General features: G+C 34.8%; 1 protein-coding gene across 9 annotated transcripts in view; it reads right to left on the bottom strand.

The window, feature by feature from the left end:
- LOC149786729 (tubby-related protein 3-like) overlaps window positions 1-22,947 on the bottom strand; it is a 165,388-nt gene that overhangs the window by 15,205 nt on the left and 127,236 nt on the right. For all 9 annotated transcript variants that reach the window (XR_016425023.1, XM_089977229.1, XM_089977226.1 and 6 more), the window contains 5 exons: window positions 16,784-16,983; window positions 12,927-13,136; window positions 6,913-7,025; window positions 5,877-5,976; window positions 3,045-3,143 (listed from right to left, as the gene is read on the bottom strand). Coding sequence is in view for 8 of the 9 variants with exons in the window: in XM_089977229.1 (XP_089833355.1) it covers window positions 3,045-3,143; window positions 5,877-5,976; window positions 6,913-7,025; window positions 12,927-13,136; window positions 16,784-16,983 (722 nt within the window). In the remaining variant the exon portion in view is untranslated. The remainder of the gene's footprint in view (window positions 1-3,044; window positions 3,144-5,876; window positions 5,977-6,912; window positions 7,026-12,926; window positions 13,137-16,783; window positions 16,984-22,947) is intronic.

The raw sequence follows: 22,947 nt of genomic DNA, 5'->3' as shown, positions 1-22,947 counted from the left end.
ATAAACCATCTAAACAGTGCATTGTTATATCATAATCCGCTTATCCTGGTATCTAGCATGAGTTCTGTATGTTGTGAAATATCCGCTTTTTTGTTGTTGACATTTCTGGTAAAGGAGATCAACCGGACGAGGCATTGTCTCGTAATCTATCTTTCATCGGATTTTCGGCTGCTCGCTAGTAATTAACATATTTACAAACACTGACATTTTTATGTAGATGGTAAGTAAAATTCCTCTTCATTTCACTCAGAATTAAATCCTTCAGAACGCTCACGTTTTCTGTAAAAATTTCTGCCATCAGAACACCTGCGTCTCTATCGTCCATTGACCCTTTGTTAATTTTCAGATGCATGCGTGGAATTCAGCATCACGCTGTTACCACAAATTTAAAATTTAAAAAAAAAATAAAAAAAATGTTACTTATTGGTTTATTCAGTAGGCATGGAGGGACAGTAACTATGATAGTCTAAATGATGGCCAATTCCTTTTTAAAAATGTACCCATATAAAATAGTTTGCTGAAATTTCAAAGGAAACATATTACCTTTGAAGCACTGACTGCTATGAAAACGTACTCAGCAAATGGAAAAAATACCAGTCTCAATCATGCAATACAATTATTTGATGTTGACGTCACAATAAGAAATGGGCATTCGTTTGGTTCTCCAAAGCTCTCCTTTAGCGGTGACTTCAATAGCGCATGCACCCTTCATCAAAGAAAGCCGACTACAATCTTTCAATAACAGCAAAGAACTTTTCTTCAAAGGAAGTTAGTATCAAACTTAAAAGTGATGGAATCTGATTGATTTTTGCTTTTTCCAATGTGACTGGAACACATTAATAGTGCTGTGAAAGTTTCCTTTTTGTAGGGAAAAAGTTTACGCCAATGGCGGCTTAAAACGCAAACTAACTTTTACCGACTTGGAACGTACTTTAATGTAAATGTGCTTCATCATTCATTATGTGATTGTGCTACGTTTTTCCACTGAATTCAGGCCAATATGACCTGTTACAAAATTAATGAATATTTTAAAGCTGTGTGTGCATATTTTCGATGGAATCACTTGTATTGTGGATTCAATGTATATGATGAGGTTCGCAGATGAGTACACGGTGTTGATACACTATTCATGCTATACATTAGACATCTGTATATAAACAGGATTCACGTATATGTACCAATTCATGGTTCTCTAAATAAAGTAAACTATTATATTATGTCTTCTCTGTTTTCACTACAGGTGTATTTCTCATTTAATCTGCATCAATTCAAGATGTTAACTGTGCCGACGAAGCATGTATTTTACCGCCTGCATTCCCCCCCCCCATTTTTGGGGGTGGGGTACATTTTCTTCAGCTAACTGACTTGGCTGCATATAACACGGTTCGGTATATAACGCTGTCGGGTGTTATGGCTCCCAACTACCGTGTTATAGCGGGGTCACACTGTACATGCATTTAGCTTAAAAATCTGTATAAAAGTATTTTTCACATGTTTCTTTCGATAGTCACAAAATCTTAAGTAAAAGTTATATATCTATGCCGAAAGCATGTGTTGTTTGTTAATTATTCTTGCTGCAGTCGTTCAAATGAATATGCATACAAGTGTTAATTATTGAAAATTTACAATGCATAATGGTACATGGAAACGCATGTGTGAAAGTTTTAGCAGTATGAAATCTGTACAGATACCATTCATAGACCCTGAAACGTAATAATGAACTGTACACGTGTTTTGTCTTTCTTAAGCTAATTTTGCTGTTAATTTTTCCAACTGAATTCAAACACATAATGATCTGTGACAAAATTACTGAATAATTTAAATATGTATGCAATTTTTGCAAAGGAATTACATATATTATGGATTAACTGCATGCATGACGGTACGATATCAGATGTTAAGTAAACGGTGTTAATACTCTGTTCATGCTATATATTAGACATTGAATTCAGACAATTATCTGTGATAAAATTATTGAATATTTTAAATCTGTGCAATTTTTCAATGGAATTACATGCATTATGGATGAACTGCATGCCACGACGGCACAGTAGTAAATGGTGTTGATACCTTATTCATGATATACATTAGACATGAATAAACGTGGGTGCCAATGCGTTGTTCTCTGAAAAAAGTAAAATACTGTAAAACCCCACATTAACACGACTCTGCTATTAACGTGATCCAATTTTTTTTAACCCCAATTATCACGTCATAGGGCGTTCTATGGTACATACATCACTCCTTAATTTAGTGCACTTGGATAACATGACTTACGAACCTGCTTATAATGTGCAGGTAAGTGTTGATTCCATTTAGTCTCATAAAAAATACCCCCTAACAGGCCTGTATTTACTGACCATGAATAAAGATCATGGCCAGAATCGGTATATTGAACCTTGATATATTGTTCTTTTTAATGTCAAAAACAGTGGTTAGTGCGTGGAAATTTGAATCTTGATCAACAATTGCACTAGAATCTATCCACATTCACACTAAAAAAGTAATGACATAATACACAATGTTTTTGCTGGTAAACATGTCGTATGTGTTGAAACATCTTTTGGTTATCATGAACATAAAGGTAATTTATACAGAAAAGTGAAGAACTTCATTATAATGAGTTGTCAAACCTTTACACACATTCTCCTTCAACCTACTGATGTCCAGCCACTTCTCAATTTACCAGATGTAAAAAAAAACTCATGCCCTTGCTTAAGTCTATGTTTCTGTACCCAAATATGCACACTGAGTTATTGACTGGAAGGTTTATAACCATCCGTGAAAAAGAAAAACATACAGGAGATAACCAATATAAACCTAATCATCTTTCTATTTTTGAGTTGCATCCCTTGACATATTCTACTAAGAACAAGTTTGTTACTATTATCAGTGATATATTAGCAAAAATTTAGGTAACATATAATGAATAATGTGTCACAGATAAAGAGGGACTGAAATCCTACCAAACAAGAAAATATACATATATGAAACACAAAAGGGAAAATTTCAGTAGAAGAAACAAAAAGTATATATAAGCATACCCCTCGTGGTTTGACGTCTACTCGTTCATGGTCCAGGTTCATTCCAGGTATAATAACTGTCATTTTTCTTGGACCTTTGAACCCCAGGACATTTGTTTCCTGCAAAATGTAAAACATAATTACAAACAAACCCAATAACATCATATTAAAGAAGTTCTGGATTTCTCTGAGGCAAACTTTTATAAAGATTTAGAATCTAAGACATTAACAGTTATGCCTTACTTTTACACTTGGGCTATATTTTAAAATGTTTCTCCACGAGTTACGTGATGTATTTAAAATATAATTTACATGAAAACATGGATAAACCTGATCACTATCACAGGTGTCCAATTAAAAGAGGCCTTTATTAGTAGATGGTCTTGATAATAAATACAGGAAAGTTTGAAAAGGAATACATACGAACACAAACTAGAGAACTTGGCCTTTAATACAGTGGTGTTCCTCATATACAGGCAGTCACTATAGCAGGTTTGACTATCTTCAGTGTACACCTGAGGCTGAGTTTTCACTATCAGCCATCAGAAATTACATCTCACAAGTAATGTTGCATTTGACTGCTCAAAGCAATATCTTCTGCCCATATTTAAGACCAACAGCTTGATGATTTTCAAGTCAGATTTTAACACTTTCTATCACCCATTTCACTAACATATATCAATACCTTCCATATATTCTAGACTGTTACCTCTGTCTGCATGGAATCGAGTGTCAGGCTCTGCTAACGTTGGTATGTGAGAAAGCTTGCCAATAGCTTCTCATGGGTATGTGGTTCTTCCCAGGGTTTTCCAGGGTTCTTTCTCCACCAGTTATACTGGCTGCCATGTATAGCCTATCTTCTGCTGAAATATGGCATTAAACACTACAACAACAACAACAAAATATTCTAGAATGTTCTTAGAATCCTCACACTGGCACCCAGGTTGAATGTCCCAAAAGTTTCATTTTTATATAATTTCTTGCATCTATAATACATACACTATTACAACTTTCAAGACTTTCCCCATCTTCAGTTCTTTTTCTTCAGCATTCTACACTTCTCATGGCCTTTCTCACTTTAGCATCCTGCCTGTATCTTCTACTAATGATGACAAAGTCAATAAGATGCCAGTGCTTGCAGCATGGGTCCATCCAAGACAACTTGTTATAGTTTGGCAGGCTGTACACTGTGTTGGTAACAAAGAGATCATGTTCAGGGCATTTACTTAGTAGAGGAAGTCTGTTGTTGCATTTGCAAAGGCCACTTTTGATGATGATGCCAAGCCATGTTTGGTGATCTCTACAAATTCTAACACTGATGTCACTATGGGTAATAAGCTTATCTGCCTTCAGCGCTTCTACAATAGAGACCCGAGGTTTTAACAAAATTGTCCTTGAACTCATCTGAGTTGGTCATGATTGGTGCATACGCAGTGATGACAGTTGTTTGTCTTTTTACAGACAGTGGTAGTCTCATTTGGATGAGTCTGTCATTCATGCCCTTTTGAAGCTTTGTGAGTTTACCAACCAGCTGTGATTTTATGCTGTATCCAACACCAACTTATGTTGTTCTTCCTTACTTCAACCACTTCAAAAGATGGCATAAGGAGCTCCTACTTCAGTGAGTTGTCATTCTTCAGCTACGTAGTTCAGGTAACTATCTGGATGCTGATTCTGGTCAGCTCTCTAAAAAATAGAGCTTTTTCTTATCTCTCTGGTCTATCTCTTGATGTATTGTCTATTACTGTGCATGCATTTTTAGGCACCAATGGTGAGTGGTGTCACCTATGTCTTCTAGAATGATTTTTAACTGTTAAGTTGGGATCAACATTTTGTATGGTGTACTGACTAGGGTATGGCGATGCAGGCACTGTTTATGGCCCCTTAACTATCCCATTCCTCATGCAAATGGGGTAAGAAATGTGATGCTAAATAGAGCTGTTGAATTCCACTGCAAGTTTATTCCAGTGAAAAGTGACCCTATGCCCTGACCTCCATGTGCACAGGTCTGCAGCTACAGCTCCCAGTGTATCCACACCTGTTGCTTTTCTGTTGGCCCACTACCACAGGAATGTAATTTATTTGGTGGGGGTGGGGGATGGATGAGATCATGATCTGCATGCAAGCTGAATTTAAGTGAAGGAAAGCCGTAGCAATTCACCCTCACTTTCTTGTCCAGGCTTTGTGAATCAAATGGCATTACAATATCTAGATGTCTGGAGACAAGTCCATATACAATGGCTGGCAATAAGGTCCTACTGTATCTGAACTGATGTCCAATACTGTCCACACAGATGTTGCTATCTGCTCTCAAAGGCTAGTAGGGGGGGGTACTTTACAGAGGAAGCCAGGTGTGGCTGTCCACTATGGATCAACACAGGTAGTATTGTCAATTGCTACCTACAGTAACTGGTACTGCCTAACTGCCTACTGAGGTTGTTTGAATTTCAAAACTACTGTAACAAGATATACTGAGGTAGGTTTAATATCAAAACTAGTCATCCCAAAAATGGGCCCCATGACAACATCTGTACTAAGGACTGTACTGTATTGAGTTAATTTAAAGTGAGTGACCAGTGTACTGTAAATTACAAAGTTTGAGTTTCATACTATGAATGTTTTAAGAATATGGCAGATATACTTGGGTCAGGCAGCCACTGCTGCCCAGCTGGTGTAGATTCATCTTGAAATCCAAGGGGTGCTGGTTCAATATCAACCTAGGCCAGCAACCTTGACATGTCCTTGGGAAAGGCACTTAGCTCCCCATTTCCTGGGCATAATATGGCCAATAATGTGTTAAAAGTGATGTTACAGCCAACAAAAGAAAATGATATGTCATTAACTAGTACTTACATATACAATGCCTATTAGTTCTTTCCTTGCACTGTCCATTCCTTTCTTTGGGTTATCACCATGATCAAACAGAGTAAATTGGGTACCAAGAAGATTTGACCTAAAATAGATAATACAATATGCAGGAATACAGGAAACTTGAATACAACACTTCATATGATTGTATTGATTGTCTTGAGTAGACACATAAAATTCCTGCTCTTTCGACATTGAATCACAAACTAAATCTGGATTTTCAAAAAATCTTAAGAAGGTTTATTTTTCACTGCTACAACTCTTTACAGGACTGCAGCAAAAACAGATAATTTAATTTCTTCAGTGTTTATATTTTGTGGTTGACAGACCAAGTGGAAATGTATGATAATGCAAGCAAATGATGCTGGGTATTTTCCTTGGAAAGGTTAGTAACATTACATTTTTAACAAACAAACCCATTAGAAAACTGACTAGTAACTTAAAGGGAATTCATTCATTCATAATCTATACTCTTTTTAACTTACTGGTCAGTTTAAGAGAATTAATTCATTCATAATCTATGGTCTCTTTAAATTACTAGTCAGTTTAAAGGGATCTGATTCATTCTTAATCTATACCCTGCTCTCAATTTTAAGAATTCTCCCTTTGATTTCCATTAAATGTAACAAGACTAACAATTATGAACAGGGTGTCTAAAACTCAGATTATTTAGTCTGACTGCTAAATAGTTTAGTAACTTAGCTGTCACTGTGCCCTACTTATTACATTGTCAAGAAAGTGTGATTAAATCCTTAAACATTTGAAAGAATATCTCTATAAAAGTAGGTTATTAGATTGGTTTATTGCCTTCATATTGTTTCCAATTAAAGATTAGTATCTAGGAAACTATGGAATGTTTCTATATATATCTAATGACAGATCACTGTAGTTCAAAGCATACATCTATTTAATTAGATAACTTAAAAACTGTTGCTATTTAGCGTATTTGGTTACAACAAACCTGAAACAAGTAACGATGGCTTGGACTTAACACTGGTAACAGCTTCAAAATGACCCTTACCTTAATTTGCCTATATAGGCTTCCCCACCTCTGGATAGATCTGTGGGATCAGTGGATACGAGGTAATTGGATGTTTTACTTTTCTTCCTCTTCCTTCCCGCTAACAAAAATGTCTGAGAAAGAAATTTTCATTATCATACCACAATGATCAGGCACTGCTAACATAACATATTTCAATGCTGAATTCTACACCTAAGCTAAACAAGTCCCTAAATAACAAAATATGCCCAAATAGTCAAATAAGACATTCTGGCCCATACTGTGGGAAGTAACTTTTAACTCAAGCAGTACAATATTGTAATAGGTGAAAAGTCTGTTTCCTTACAGTGCTAAAAAGACAATGGACTGTCTGATGCTTTATGCCTAGGGTCCAATCTCAAGGAAGATATGCCCCTCCTGTATTCAGAGTCAGCTGCCATTGAAGCCATGAACACTCCAACAAAATATGACATTTTCACTTTAAGTTGCACTTTAACCCAACTTTAATCCATAAGCACTTTTTTCCATATGGAAAGCAGGCTGATGTACTATTTTACAGTATTATGGAAAATACTCTGTGAAGAATTAATAACCTAAACTATCTGATTCAAATAGAAATACTGGTGGGAGTTCGAGTACATGTATACTTCAGTTTTCTTTAATTTATTTCCACAAATATTTAAAAACAGGCAAAGACATGACCAAAAAGGTAGATAAAATGTAAAAATGATCAGAATATTAATATCTGGTAGTACAAGCATAGATGAATCTTTGGACTTAGAAAATTTGGTGCATGGTGGTTTTTTGGCTTCATCTGATGTTTACTATGAAAAATATTCGTTTTGGCTTCCTATTAAAATATACTCTACAAAATCATACCTTAGTGAAAATGTGATTGAAATTTCAGCAAAATCACAGTGAACATTTTTTGACATTCACTCAAATTTCCTTTTTCACTAAAATTATGGTATGTTTGGAGATTTTACCAAAATTTCTAAAAAATATCAGTGAAATTTTGTGACTGAAATTTCACTGACTGCCAACATTTCTGAAAATATCAATGGGAATTTATGATTGAAATTTCACTGAGGTCTGTCGAAAATTATGAAAATATAGTGATATTTTGTGATTGTAATATCACTGACATTTCAATAAAAAATATCAATAAGATATAATAAAATTCATTTTTTGTTTCTTGTACAATTTGAATGATTTTCAGCAGCATTTATATTTCCTGTTTCTGACAGTTGTAATTTTATTGTTTATTTTGGGCACAATAACTTCTTTCCACATATTTCTTTTTCAAAATTTTTGTTTTTATTGTTGTTGTATTTTTGTTTAACTTCAACTGGATTTAACTGCCCTCAAATAAGTTTTCTTGTTTTCTGTTTTAAAACAGAATTTCGCTTTTCTCCTGACCTGAATCTGATTTTCCTCTATATGGACCCTTTTTTAATATTGTTTCCGAAACATTTTTTAATAATGTTCTATCTGGTCCCATTCCACAATGAGCTTTCTAATAAATATTTGTTTTGTTTATTATTTAAAAGATGATCGCTGTAAAGAGCTTTCTGATTGGTCAAAGTTTTGTACTTCCCCAGTGAATTGTTGCATAATGGAAACTGATGAGCATGCTTGCTAAACATGGCAATTCAAATTTTCAAGCGGGATACTAGATTGAATAACCTTTGAAAAATGTGCGGCAAAGAGAATAGCTTGAATGCAAAGTCGATTGGAACGTAATTGGTCAATCTGTATGAAAACTTAACGCCAGGACTAACATTTTGCTTTTTGTGCCATAAAGAGCTTTACAGTAGCAGCTAATGTGCTGAATAGGACATGGAATTGAACCAGGATGATTTCGAAGTTATTTAACTCAAAACTCATTAACTTCCAGAATGAATTTAAGGAGGGACAATGTATAGATCACTGGTAGTTATTGTTGCCAAATATCCATGTCTATCAAAGATAGTCATATCTTTGTGGAATTTTCTTGGCTCACAAGTAGAAACATCTTTTAATATTGTGAGATATTATTGTGCATATTATCAAAATATTCTGGGTGTGTTAGAATTCATTGTAAAATAAGAGTAATTATATCAAGATAAATGTTTGTCACGACTGCTTATGGAACAAGGACTAATTCAAGAGACCACAACAAACAGCATCATAGTTTGTACATTAATAAAAATTCAAGTCTGCAGTACAAGTGACATAAGACAGGCTCCTAGCATTTCTTCTTTTCATAATCAATGTCTCAAATGGATGCTTTTCTGTAATTTTGCATTATTTTCACAGTTGAATTTTTCAATGCAGATTATATTTTATATATGTTTATGTGTTCACAGATGCCTGTGCATATGTTCCAGGCTTGATACTTTGATTTTTAAAATCACTTATTTCGTGTCAAGCCAGATTCTTGACATTATGTTGTATATACTGTATATATTGTACATAACAGATAAAAGGCCTCAAGGTAATTAGCTCTGTAACTAACTGAGTTACCTTCTCTAAAAAAAAGTCATTATTATAATTATTATTATTATTATTATTATTATTATTATTATTTTTATCATTATTATAAACTCCCATATCTCTTGCCTTGGATATCATATAATTACACATGTACAACATCTGTATATTTTTTTCATGCACACTTATTATCACTTTGGTTAATAAAGTCCTGTTTAATTCATACCCATTATTAATTTGAAACCTGAAATGTCTGAAAAACTACTGAAACTTCAGTAAAATACTATATAATGATTAAAATTTTAGTGAGATCTCACAAAAGTTTTAGTTAAATTTTTTGTGAACCCTTACAAATATTTCAGTGAAATTTTAGTGAGATCCCACCACAATTTCAGTGAAAAGTTTTGGTCTAAATATTTGTGAAATCTCACCAAACTTTTCAGTGAAATGAAAAAGACTTAAGTGATGCCATCATGGATTAGGTTTTGTATGCAAAAAAAAAAAGGACAAGATAAACTAAATCATATTTGATAATGTCTGTCAAAATAAAATGTATGATCCATTTTAAAAATTAATGTGAATATTTATTACTGATTCCCAATAATGTCAAAAATCATTAGGCAGTTTAATAGAAATCTGAAGCAAATTTTTTATGGTTTAGGTAGAGAGCGCTTAAAAACCTGTCTAAAACCCGCCTGGAAAATTTTGTACGGGATAGACTATTACCAAATTCCATATGAACTATTTACAAATTCCATATGGTATATTTCCAAATTCCATATGGACTATTCACAAATTCCATATGGACTATTGCCAAATTCCATATGGATTATTCACAAATTCCATATGGATTATTGCCAAATTCTATATGGAATTTTAATTTTATTCCATACGGACAACCTACAGAGCACATGGACTAATTTGCAAATTCCATGGGATTTTCCATATGGAGTATGTAAGATCCGTAACATTTCCATAATGATACACTGAAATCCATAACAGTTGTTCAGCTATAGAATACAAATGTCCATATGGATATTTCTGTAAAAGTATGTATGGATTCTATATCCAATCCATATGTTAAATTTCGTATGGGGAGGTTTCTATCTATTTCAAGATAGGGAAGCCATCACAGATATCTGCACTTCTTATCTATAAACATTTTGCACCCAACCCCTTCCATGAAACATAAACCTTCTCCCAGGGCTGCATCCAGGATGTGAAACATTTGCTATCATGTACTTATCCTTAAAAAATATCACACAATATATGATCACCCTTTCTCAACTGGTGCTAAAAGCATTCTGGTTAGCTTACATTAGTCCCTATCCCATTATGGGTTGCCTTCAATGTTTGACACTATTCCAGTTAGGAGCTTAAATTAGTCCCCCCTGCCCTGGATGCCTCCAGTGTCTGAAATTATTCATCCCTGTCAAACATCATTCCAATTAGGATCATCCTCTCATAATCAGCATGGACAGAGTTCAGGTTACAATGGAAGCCAAATGCAACATGCATCAATGTAGACAGAATTCAGATTACAAAGAAATCCAACATGCACAGATGGAAAGACACATGGTCAGACATAAGAGACCACAATATAGTCACTGAGATCTAGATATAAAATTTACTCAGGTGAGAGACAGAGTTCAGGTTACAGTGAAATCAAACATACACAGATGGAAAGACACATGGACAGACATGACTGACGACAATACATTCACTGAGATCTAGATACAAAATTACTCATATGAGAGACAGAGTTCAGGTTACAATGAAATCCAACTGAAACATGCACAGATGGAAAGACACATGGACAGACATGACTGACCACAACATAGCAACTGAGATCTAGATATAAAATTACTCATGTGAGAGACAGCATTCAGGTTACAATGAAATCCAACTGCAAAATGCACAGATGGAAAGACACATGGACAGACATGACTGACCACAATATAGTCACTGAGATCTAGATATAAAATTACTCATGTGAGAGACAGAGTTCAGGTTACAATGAAATCCAACATGCACAGATGGAAAGACACATGGACAGACATGACTGACCACAATACAGTGACAGATCTAGATATAAAAGTTACTCAGGTGACTATCAGATAATCTAGCAACTTAAAATGTGTTTTAATTAGCTAAACAAGTAGACTTCGCATTCAATGATGCCTTCATAAAATGAAGTAAAATGAACATTCTGCTATATGCACAGCATGGAAATTGAAGAATACGTAATTAAAAATGCTGTTAATACAATAAAACTTGTCTGGACTGGTACCTGATTGTTCCAGACAACTGAATAAATTAATAGGTGATTTTAATCCTTAATTTATGTGTTTATTAGGCAAGAGAATATTTACCTTAACATACTGGTATACAATTGCCTCTGTTAACTGGTACCTATACCAGGTCCCAATTAACATAATGAAGCCTAACTGGCACTGTTCAAAACAGTAATTACCATATATACTTGCTTATAACCCGAGTCCAAACATTGACTAGGCATATAAGTGAGTAAATATGGTATATGACTGCATGAGGATTAGTCCCACTGAGTGATAACTGAAACCATATATATAGTAAACAGCTATTATCTTTTGTGTACATTCCAATGCCAATGTTCATTGTAAATCAAACATTGCAGCAATGGTAACATATAACTATCCAATCATTTAACTATTCACACAAATTGTTACTAGTTTTAACTGGATACAGTAATTAAGCAGTTACAAACCTGCCATATGTACTCACTTATAAGTCAAGTCAAACTGCTAACATCAATGAGCCTGATCTCTCATAGCATAATGCACCTGAGGATCAGGGTCTATATTGTTTTTCTACTGATTGCTCCAAACAAACTGAACAAACCCAGATCTGTTGGTTCATTGTGCGATGGCAGATATGGGTATGTGCAGTTTGCAGTTGGACTATAAGTATAGATAGTAAGTAAGATGACAGTTACGGAGTTTTTCATCCATAAAAATCTACAGACTGATCACATCTATTAGGCTGCATGAGAACATGTACAATTACCTTCATCTGCAACAACATTGTAATTACTGTGTGCACTAACCAGTATTTTGGAAAGTAACCATGGAAACAAATGAAAACCAAAAGTTATTTTATTAAGAGTCTACTTTACATACAAATATAATAATAACTTAGGTTCACGAGAGCAGATGACATCAGAGGAATCTTGATAAAACAGTAACCTGTATAATCCTGTCATTAACACTGGTTACAGAGTGCAATGGTTTAGACAAAATGCACTGTATGCATTGCTAAGTATGGTAGATGTAGGTAAAGTAAATGTATCTATGCCGAAATAAAACTTACACCTAGACCCAAAGATCTCAAAACATTACTGCAGCTCCAAACTGCAGAGACCCATAATGTGACAACAAATTTGGGCCTATTCAGTTTAGTAGAATTAATAATGATAACAAACATCACAGACCCTGAACTGCTGGCACTTTATGCAATGGTAGATTTGGACCTATGTTGTTTGCAGTTGGACCTGACTTACACAAGAGTATATATGGTGTACTTACCTTTTTACCATCCTCTCTTTCCATGTGAAGAAAGTAAGTTGGAAATATGCCCCTATCAACTCCCTTTTTATCCCTGGTGATCCTGCATTTTATTGTGACTCCTTGTGGAGCTGGTCGTAAAACAAACTCATCAAGGTTTTCTGTAGCATCTGGTGTGTAGCTCCTACCTGTTGCTCCTCCTGGGGAACTCCTATCATTATTCTCTTGGTCCTGCAAAGGAATGAACTCTGATGCAGCTGCTACTTATATTTCATGTAAAGCATCTCATAACAAGTAAATGTATGGTCAACTGCTCATTAACCAGTGGTATGGTAAACTGCTCATCAAGCAGCAGTATGTTCAACTGCTCATCAACCAGCAGTATAGTAAACCATTTGCCAACCAGTGGTATGGTAAACTGTTCATCAACCAGCAGCATGGTAAACTGCTCATCAACCAGTGTTATGGCAAACTGCTCATCAACCAGTGTAATGGCAAACTGCTCATCAACCAGCAGTGTGTTAAACTGCTCATCAACCAGTGGCATGGTACACTGCTCATCAATCAGTGGTATGGTAAACTGCTCATCAACCAGTGGTATGGTAAAATGCTCATCAACCAGTGGTATGATAACATTCTCATCAACTTGAAATATGGTAAATCTGCTGCCCAAACAGTTGTTGTTGTTGTTGTTCTAGGGCCTAACGCCATTTTTCAGCACTAGATAGGCTATACATGGCGGCCAGTATAACTGGTGGAGGAAGAACCCTGGAAAACCCAGGGAAGAACCACCGACCCACGAGAAGCTACTGGCAGGCTTTCCCACGTACCCACGCTAGCCAAGTCTTGGACTCAAACCCACGCAGACAGAGGTGAGATGGCAGTGATCCAGAACGGTGAGTGCTTTAGACCACTTGGCCACTCGGGTCCCCGCTGCCTAAACAGAAGTATGGCACTACAAGTAGTATGGTAAATATGCTCCCTAAGCAGAGATATAGTACAGTGTGGTAAATCTCCTCCCTAAACAGAGGTATAGTACTACCAGTGTGGTATATCAGCTTTTTTAACAGAAGGTTAGTGCTACCAGTGTGGTAAATCTGTTTCCTAAACAGAGGTATGGTTATAACCAATGTGGTAAATCTACTTTGTAAAGAGCTATGGTACTACAGTTGTGGTAAATCTTCTCACTATACTGAGGTATGGCACTACCTGTTTGGTAATTCTTCTCCCTCAAAACAGGTATGGTGCTAGCAGTGTGGTAAATATGTTCCCTACACAGAAACAAGGTATAACCATTATGGTAAACTGGCTCCCTAAACAGTGGTATGGTAAAAGCAGGATGGTAAGTCCGCTCCTTGTGCAGACAGATGGTAAAACCAGTATGGTAAACCAAAATACTCATAAAGGTCAAATAATACCCGTGATAACCACTTACAGGCAGGTTTTTTTTTACATAAAGAATGAAAATATGCAGAATACTGACGACCTGGAAATTTAAGTGATACTAATTTATATTGGTAAAAAGAAGATATCTCCAGAGCCATTGGTATTCATGGTCCCTTTTATGATCATATACATATACTGTTCTAAATAATCTCTGTAATATTATGCAAACATTTTATTTTATATGTCACTAAGTTATATCAACATTTAAAACATTATTTGAGAAACTGTTGGGAATTCCATTAGAAAATGTTTACTATTGTTTCAGGTATTGTTGTTGTTGTTGTTGGGTTTAACGCCATTTCTCAGCACATGATAGGCTATGCATGGCAGCCAGTATTAATGGTGGAGGAAGAACCCGAGAAAGCTCTGGGAAGAACCACTGACCCACGAAAAGGTACTGGCAAGCTTTCTCACGTACCCACATTGGCCGAATCCTAGAATTGAACCCATGCAGACAGAGGTGAGATGGCAGTGATCTGTAACGGAAAGCGCTTTAGACCACTCGGCCACTTGGGACCCCCATTTCAGGTATTACCATCAGTATGGCAATATACAGCGGCGACAAAGTAGGATCAATAATTTTCATGGGGTACCAATTTTTGTGGATTTCATTTTTGCCCTGAACCACAAATTTAAAGACAACCCCCAAAAATTAGACACATATGATAACGAAGTGACCTGCCTTTTTATATCACTGTGTTTCATTCCTAGAGGTCAACAAAGCTATCTGATAAATTAGCTTTTAATTGTGTTTGTTTTATTTTAACCCTTTTTATAAAGAAAGAATTATAATGCATTTTATGCTGTCTCGGTGTACATGAATCTATAAAATTATCTGGTAGTTGTAATTTACACTCATTGCCATAAGCTGATATGTTAATATAAATAAGGATAGACAGAAAAAACATAAGGCATTCAAAACCTGAAAATAAAAGACTACTAAATTATACTAGTATAAGAAAATTTGATTTAATACTTATTAAAACTGATTCTTCATTCAAAAGAAAATGTTGCCAAATATTTTAATCCTGGTGAAAGCATGTCTCATTTTTTCTATGCATGCTTAATCCCAATGAACAGCAAATCTGTACAGTACCAAAACTATTGCTACTAATTATCCATACATGCCTAATCCCAATGAACAGCAAATTCGTACAGTACCAAAACTATTACTACTAATTATCCATACATGCCTAATCCCAATGAACCGTAAATCTGTACAGTACCAAAACTACTAATGAAACACAAGGTATATACACTAATTACTAAAGAGTAATGAAGCACTCATTTCACTTTTATTGGACAAAACCACTGAATCAACATTATGTCAATCAAGTAAAATATAGTGGCTGAAGTTGGTTCATACATGAGACAAAATCAATTAAAGGAGTAATTCGATAGATTTTTTGTTTAGTTAGCATCCACGCATTTTGACAGTCTCTGAGTGTATTAAATGATGACAATGCATGCTAACTGCATTGTGATAGGGGCATCTGGTCATGTATCTGTTGCACAAATGGAATGATGACATTATCCAAACTGACAGGGACCTAAGCTGAATTTGACCACACTTACACCACTGTGTTAATGCCATGTCTTCCAAAAATTAACTGATGGTGCAACTCTGTAGACAGTGTTTAAAGGAAGAAATCATACACATGTACTTTAATAACTGATTAATTTAGCTTACTGGCTGCATTGGCTCCCCTTGGGACAGATATAATTTTAATATCCATAATTTAAAATAGCAGGTCCAATGGACCAGCTAGATTTAGGAAAGTGGTGTTCCTTCTGAAAATCAGGTGGTATAGGGCCAGCAGACCTGCATTAGTGTCAAACCCTGCTTTATGACACAGCAGAACACATTAGACCTATTCTACATACTTTATGACATGCAATAAAGCATATCAGACTTAGTCTACATCCTTTATGACATGCAACATAGCACATCAGACTTATTCTACATCCTTTATGACATGCAAAATAGCATATCAGACCTAGTCTACATACTTTATGACATGCAATAAAGCAAATCAGAACTAGTCTACATCCTTTATGACATGCAATAAAGCAAATCAGACCTAGTCTACATCCTTTATGACATGCAATAAAGCAAATCAGACCTAGTCTACATCCTTTATGACATGATAGAATATATCAGACCTTTTCTACATACTTTATGACATGCAATATAGCACATCAGACCTATACTACAGCCTTTATGAAATGCAATAAAGCAAATCAGACCTAGTCTACATCCTTTATGACATGCAATATAGCATATCAGACCTATTCTACATCCTTTATGACATGATAGAATATATCAGACCTATTCTACATACTTTATGACATGCAATATAGCACATCAGACCTATACTACAGCCTTAAGCTGGCAGGAAGTACAACAGTGCTTGAAAACAACTACAACTTACTGCAGCTAAATTATAGTCTTGATGTAGGTTTTTACTGCTGGGTGTTCGGCTGGTGGGTTGAGGAGCAATAGGAATGCTAACATCATCAACGTCATCTTCTTCTTGCTGTCCCCGTTGAACATTGGGTGGAGTCTCAGTACCAGGAGGCTTTGACTTTTTATTTTTTTTCTTGCTTCTGGATTTTGGCACTGGTTCCTCAGCTGGAAAAATTAAACAATGGACAATTAGCCCCATAAACTTCAACAAATGAAAATGCAGTATTGACCCTGCAGATTACACATTTGTACTTTATCATCTCCTGTGTGGTAATTGTAAAACATCTCTGCCTCTTTCCACTGTCTTAACACTATTTACACCTGACCTAAGACTGTATGTTACAGATAGATGAATACATTAAATCAAAAAACAATTTCTTGGATCTCCAAATCAACTGACCTGATATGCAAAAATTAACAAAAAGTTAGAAGTACCATATATACTTGCTAATAAGTTGAGTTTTTTTTATGTGCTGGCATATCAGGGTCAATGTTGTTTGCAGCTGAACTCATTACATAAGTCAGTATATATGGTAAGATTTTTAAAAAATCCCTTTAAAAAATGCTAATTATCTAGATTGACTATGACATATGGATTTACTATGACATATGGATTTTGGCCATGTATGGTAATTTGTTAGTAACACATGGATTTTGGCCACGTATGGTAATTTGTTAGTAACACTGTTATGGATTTTGGCCACGTATGGTAATTTGTTAGTAACACATATGGATTTTGGCCATGTATGGTAATTTGTTAGTAACACATATGGATTTTGGCCATGTATGGTAATTTGTTAGTAACACATATGGATTTTGGCCATATATGGTAATTTGTTATTAATACATATGGATTTTTTGGCCATGTATGGTAATTTGTTAGTAACACATATGGATTTTGGCCATGTATGGTAATTTGTTATTAATACATATGGATTTTAGCCATGTATGGTAATTTGTTAGTAACACATATGGATTTTGGCCATGTATGGTAATTTGTTATTAATACATATGGATTTTGGCCATGTATGGTAATTTGTTAGTAACACATATGGATTTTGGCCATGTATGGTAATTTGTTATTAATACATATGGATTTTGGCCATGTATGGTAATTTGTTAGTAACACAAAAAATGGTTAATACAATAATCTGCAACTTTCTATTTTACTTTTGCCTGTATTTTTGCTTTCCAGAAATTTAATTTTAAAAAGAAAATAAAACATCAGTAACATTATGGACATTTGTAGGGTAAAGGTCCAATCTGTGACTGAAAAAAAAAGAAATGAGAAATTGGAATGATGTAAAATGCTAAGTGTTTCAATTCAACAGAGAAAAGAAGTACAATCAATTGCTTGCAAAACTGATGACAAAGTCAAAATAAAGGACCATACATACAAAGTAAAATAATTGCACATAACAACATCTAGTTATCAGTCCCATCTATACTTGTGGGTGCTGCAGTAGTTAAGCTTGCAGAGTCAGACTGGTAATCCAAGGGGTGCTGGTTCAATACCTGCTTCGACCAGAGGGGGTGTTTTGATGATTCATTCAGATTGGCACTTAGCTTCAATTTCCCTGGCACGATATAGCCATAAATATGTTAAAAGTACCATTGAAAAAGACCAACCAAGCAAGCAGCCACCAAACCAACCCTTCCATACCTGCTACATAATTCATGTAAAAGAAAAGTGAACCATCACATATGATTAGAGACCATGGTACAAAGTGAACCATCACATATGATTAGAGACCATGGTACAAAGTGAACCATCACATATGATTAGAGACTATGGTACAAAGTGAACCATCACATATGATTAGAGACCATGGTACAAAGTGAACCATCACATATGATTAGAGACCATGGTACAAAGTGAACCATCACATATGATTAGAGACCATGGTACAAAGTGAACCATCACATATGATTAGAGACCATGGTACAAAGTGAACCATCACATATGATTAGAGACTATGGTACAAAGTGAACCATCACATATGATTAGAGACCATGGTACAAAGTGAACCATCACATATGATTAGAGACCATGGTACAAAGTGAACCATCACATATGATTAGAGACTCTGGTACTCAAGAATAATTCCCTGAGTAACAAAATGCAACCAACATGATTTTACAATACATTCATCCACAACAAGTTTTCCATGAAATATTGAAATTAATGCATAATAAATGCACAATAAGTTATCAATGTTTAATTGTGGTTGATAAATACTATGCTTCATTTGAAGAAAAACCAGAATGGCAGAATTAACATAAATTTAAGATGTAACTTTGAATTTAGACATGCCAATAAATCAAATAAATCAAGAAAAATATAATTTCCTGTGTTAAACATAAAATATCAAATAGTGTACTGGTTAATTTTAAGTACAAAAATATGGTTGGTATGGCAGGTAATCTAATAAAATTAATCAAACATAAATTTGTTAATAGGTTTTAGCATGAAATCTATAACCAGTCTAGTAAATATTTTAATTGCAACTACTCAGCCATGCATACTATAAATTAGAACAGAATAAAAGTAAAGAATCATTAAAGTTTTAACTGTAAACTTAATATTATTATTTTTATTCAAAACCGAGATGAAATTAACTACAATGGATAATAACTATCATTTTATATAACATTGTATATTCATTCTCTGATGGAAGCAGCACTTCATTTTGAGTCATCTCCATTTGATACAATAAGGAATAACAGACCCCTACCCCCAAACTGTGTACACGAAAGCAAAAACTAATACCCTGATTTATGGTGATTGAATAAACATAATGTGTCAAACTTTAATCCATTCTTCTGAAAACAAAAATGTTTTTTTTTAAATTTATGCCATGTTGTAATCTTAATTATCAATCAATCCCACTTTTATCATATCATCCATTTTTTACATATACTGGGGCATTGTCATGCTTCCAAACATTTCAAAATCACCATCAGGAAAACCCCATCATCATATAAAATAAAATGTTCACATGAATACAATTGTTTTAAATGTTCATTTTTAAATGCACTCAAGTATTTATTTGTTTTAAATGTTCATGTATGGATCCATTCATGTATACACAAATGTTTTCAATGTTCATTTTAGATCGAATTATGTATATGTTTTAAATATTCATGTTTGAACACACACACACACACACACACACACACACACACACACACACACACACACACACACACACACACACACACACACTACACACACATGTTTACAAATAAAGAATTCTGGTTGCATTTATTGCATTTGTTTTTGTTCCTAAAATTATGTCACTGTGTACACGAACTGCCATTTGTGAAAAATGTGAAAAATATCCATATATAACCACAGCCATGCCAAGAATGATATAATTACTTTATATTCTGTAAATTCTGGACAAGTTCACAAAATGTAGCTGATATAATGCTGCTGAATCTGTTTGATTGGACACAATATTAACAAAATCAACCAATTAAATGCTAACATGTACGTCTCAGTTATCACGACCTGATGATCATAAACATAGAATATAAAGAATACAAATCATATGGGGGGCCCTGAGTGGCCGAGTGGTCTAATGCATTCTCTATTACGGATCACTGCCATCTCACCTCTGTCTGCGTAGGTTCAAGTCTCGGATTTGGCCAATGTGGGTATGTGAGAAAGCTTGCCAGTAGCTTCTCGTGGGTCAGTGGTTCTTTCTGGGGATTTCCCAGGTTCTTCCTCTACCATTAATATTGGCCACCATGTATAGCCTATTGTGTGCTGAAAAATGGTGTTAAACTCTACAACAAAAAACAACAACAAATCTTATGGTGACTAACAGTCCCTTCAAGTGCACTGGATCCAGCAAGGGATCATGTGTGTCAGGGATTAATTAAGATAAATACACTAAACTGACAACGAACAGTGCAAAACTAGTATCTAATTAGCCTGAGCGCTTTCGACTCTTTTTCAAAGGCAAATACAAAACATAGACAAGACAAATAAAACAGATAAACGGTTATGTTTGTGTAACTTTACATGGCTCTTTCTACAGGAATTAAACCTTTTAACTTTATTATGTTTCAACTAGTTTTTTTTTCAGCTTACTGCTGACACTGGAAAATATTTGTATTGACCTAGAAATTGATGAGCCATAATGACATCTGCAATTTATGTAAATTTACATAAGCGCAAATTATATCCCGGATATTTCATTGTTAAAGTGGTCATAGGTTATTAAGCAAATTTAGAGAATTATTTAAAAGAAAATGTGTCAGCTGCAAAAGATTATTTTGATTGAGCATGGTTGTCTTTTTCTAGTCTTCTTGGTTTAAACCGCTTAGTTTCAATGTTCTAAGGTGGTGTATCCAGTAAGATTCCTTTTTTTTCCTGGTTTTGGAACTCCAGTGGGGGTTGTAAGCAATTGCAATAAGTGTTATATCGCTGAAAGTGTGGCCAGGGGAGGAGAAGTGTTCTGTGACCGGACTTCTGTATAGCTTCTTTGTCATCCAAACACTAATCAAGACCACCTGTCAATCTGGCCCCTGTGGCGATAAAAGGTGCAAAACCTGCCAACATATGATAGAAGATCAGGACATTTTCTAGCACAGTGACTAGAGATAAACTAAACATACATGGTCCAAACAAAACGTGCAATACAGAGAATCTTCAGTATGTTGGAGAAACTGAAAAGCTCTACAAAAGGATCAGCCTTCACAGATCTGACTGGATAACAAAGTTTTTCTTCTTTCAGTCCTTGTGACCCTGACTTTTGAGTTTTTGTCCCAAAATCAATGCTTCTATTATCTGATACTAAACAAGCATATGTTGTGGACAGATGGGTGAAAGTATATAGGCACTGGGGTATCTTTATTATGGATATCCATGAAGTGATCTTTTATTCTCACTGGACCCTTTGAGTCTCACCTACTTATCTGCCACAGAGATGGCAGATGAGTAAGTTATTAACATGATGTGAACTGTGAACTCTGAAGTATATTTGAGGTTTGTAAATGTGTTACCAAGTATTTTAGATTATATGCTTTCTTTGAACAAATATGTAAATTAAGTATTTGTATATTGATATTGAATACGATATCTGCAGACCACCTGTCTCATGCATGTGATTCAGGCTTGGTTCAATTCTTTGATTTCTTTTGCATGGACAATGGATTTTTTGTAAACTTATATATAAGAAACATGACAATTAAAGCACAGTGCAGAAAGTCAGAAAAACTAGCCAAGCATTTTCAAGATCTATGGATCCCTTTTCAAGGTCAATGAAGAGAAAATTTACAAACATGTGCTTAGGATGAATTACCTCTGTCATGACTGAATCAATCTACTATTTAAGAGTGTCAGAAAGAAAGAGATTGATAGATGATGAGTGTTTAAAATTTGAAAAATAAATTTATATAAATTAAAATGCTCTTGCTTGACCTAATCTCTGAATTCCAATGAAATCATTCATGTATTGTAAACATCTAGATATGTGGCATTTGAATAGTAAGACAACATATTGCACTACCATGCTTCTCATGAATCCACAGAATCCAACCTTAAATCAATCAACACATTTTCAGGGATGACGTTTTTGCATTATTAGCTTAAGAGTGTTTGTATAATCCCGTCATCAATGAGTTAATTACTGATGGTTTTAAATATTTACATAATGCTGAACTATGTATAAGGTCATTATATCATATACTTGATCTTCAAGTTTATTTTCTTTCAAAAAATATTGTGTATTTTGATGAACAGTTATTCACATGGCACCAATATTGTCTTATGTAACTTTGGGCAGCAATAAATGTAACTGAATCTGAATCTGGGTGTATGCATTTGTTGTTTTATAGTCTGCATCACATGACCATACCCATGCCAAGATGGCCATCTGATACTGATGAAGTGGTAATTAACTGCAGGCTTGCAAATGTCAAAACTCCCTCATTATATTGTTTTGCTGGCTTTGATCAAAATTTATGGAAGCCATTTCCTTGATTGCAGTTCTAATACATGAAATCATTTTATGGATCTGTTAATTAACCAGTCAATAAAAGAAGTGAGACCAATCAAGGCATGTAAAATCACTTCCATGGACACTGATGATTCAATCAATTAAAATGTGTGAATTTTAA

This window comes from Sinohyriopsis cumingii, chromosome 12 (assembly GCF_028554795.1).
Source record: "Sinohyriopsis cumingii isolate HCF-2022 chromosome 12, ASM2855479v2, whole genome shotgun sequence".
Classification (NCBI taxonomy): domain Eukaryota; kingdom Metazoa; phylum Mollusca; class Bivalvia; order Unionida; family Unionidae; genus Sinohyriopsis; species Sinohyriopsis cumingii.
The sequence above is the reverse complement of the archived record's forward strand: the minus strand, read 5'-3'. Positions and strand labels throughout refer to the sequence as shown.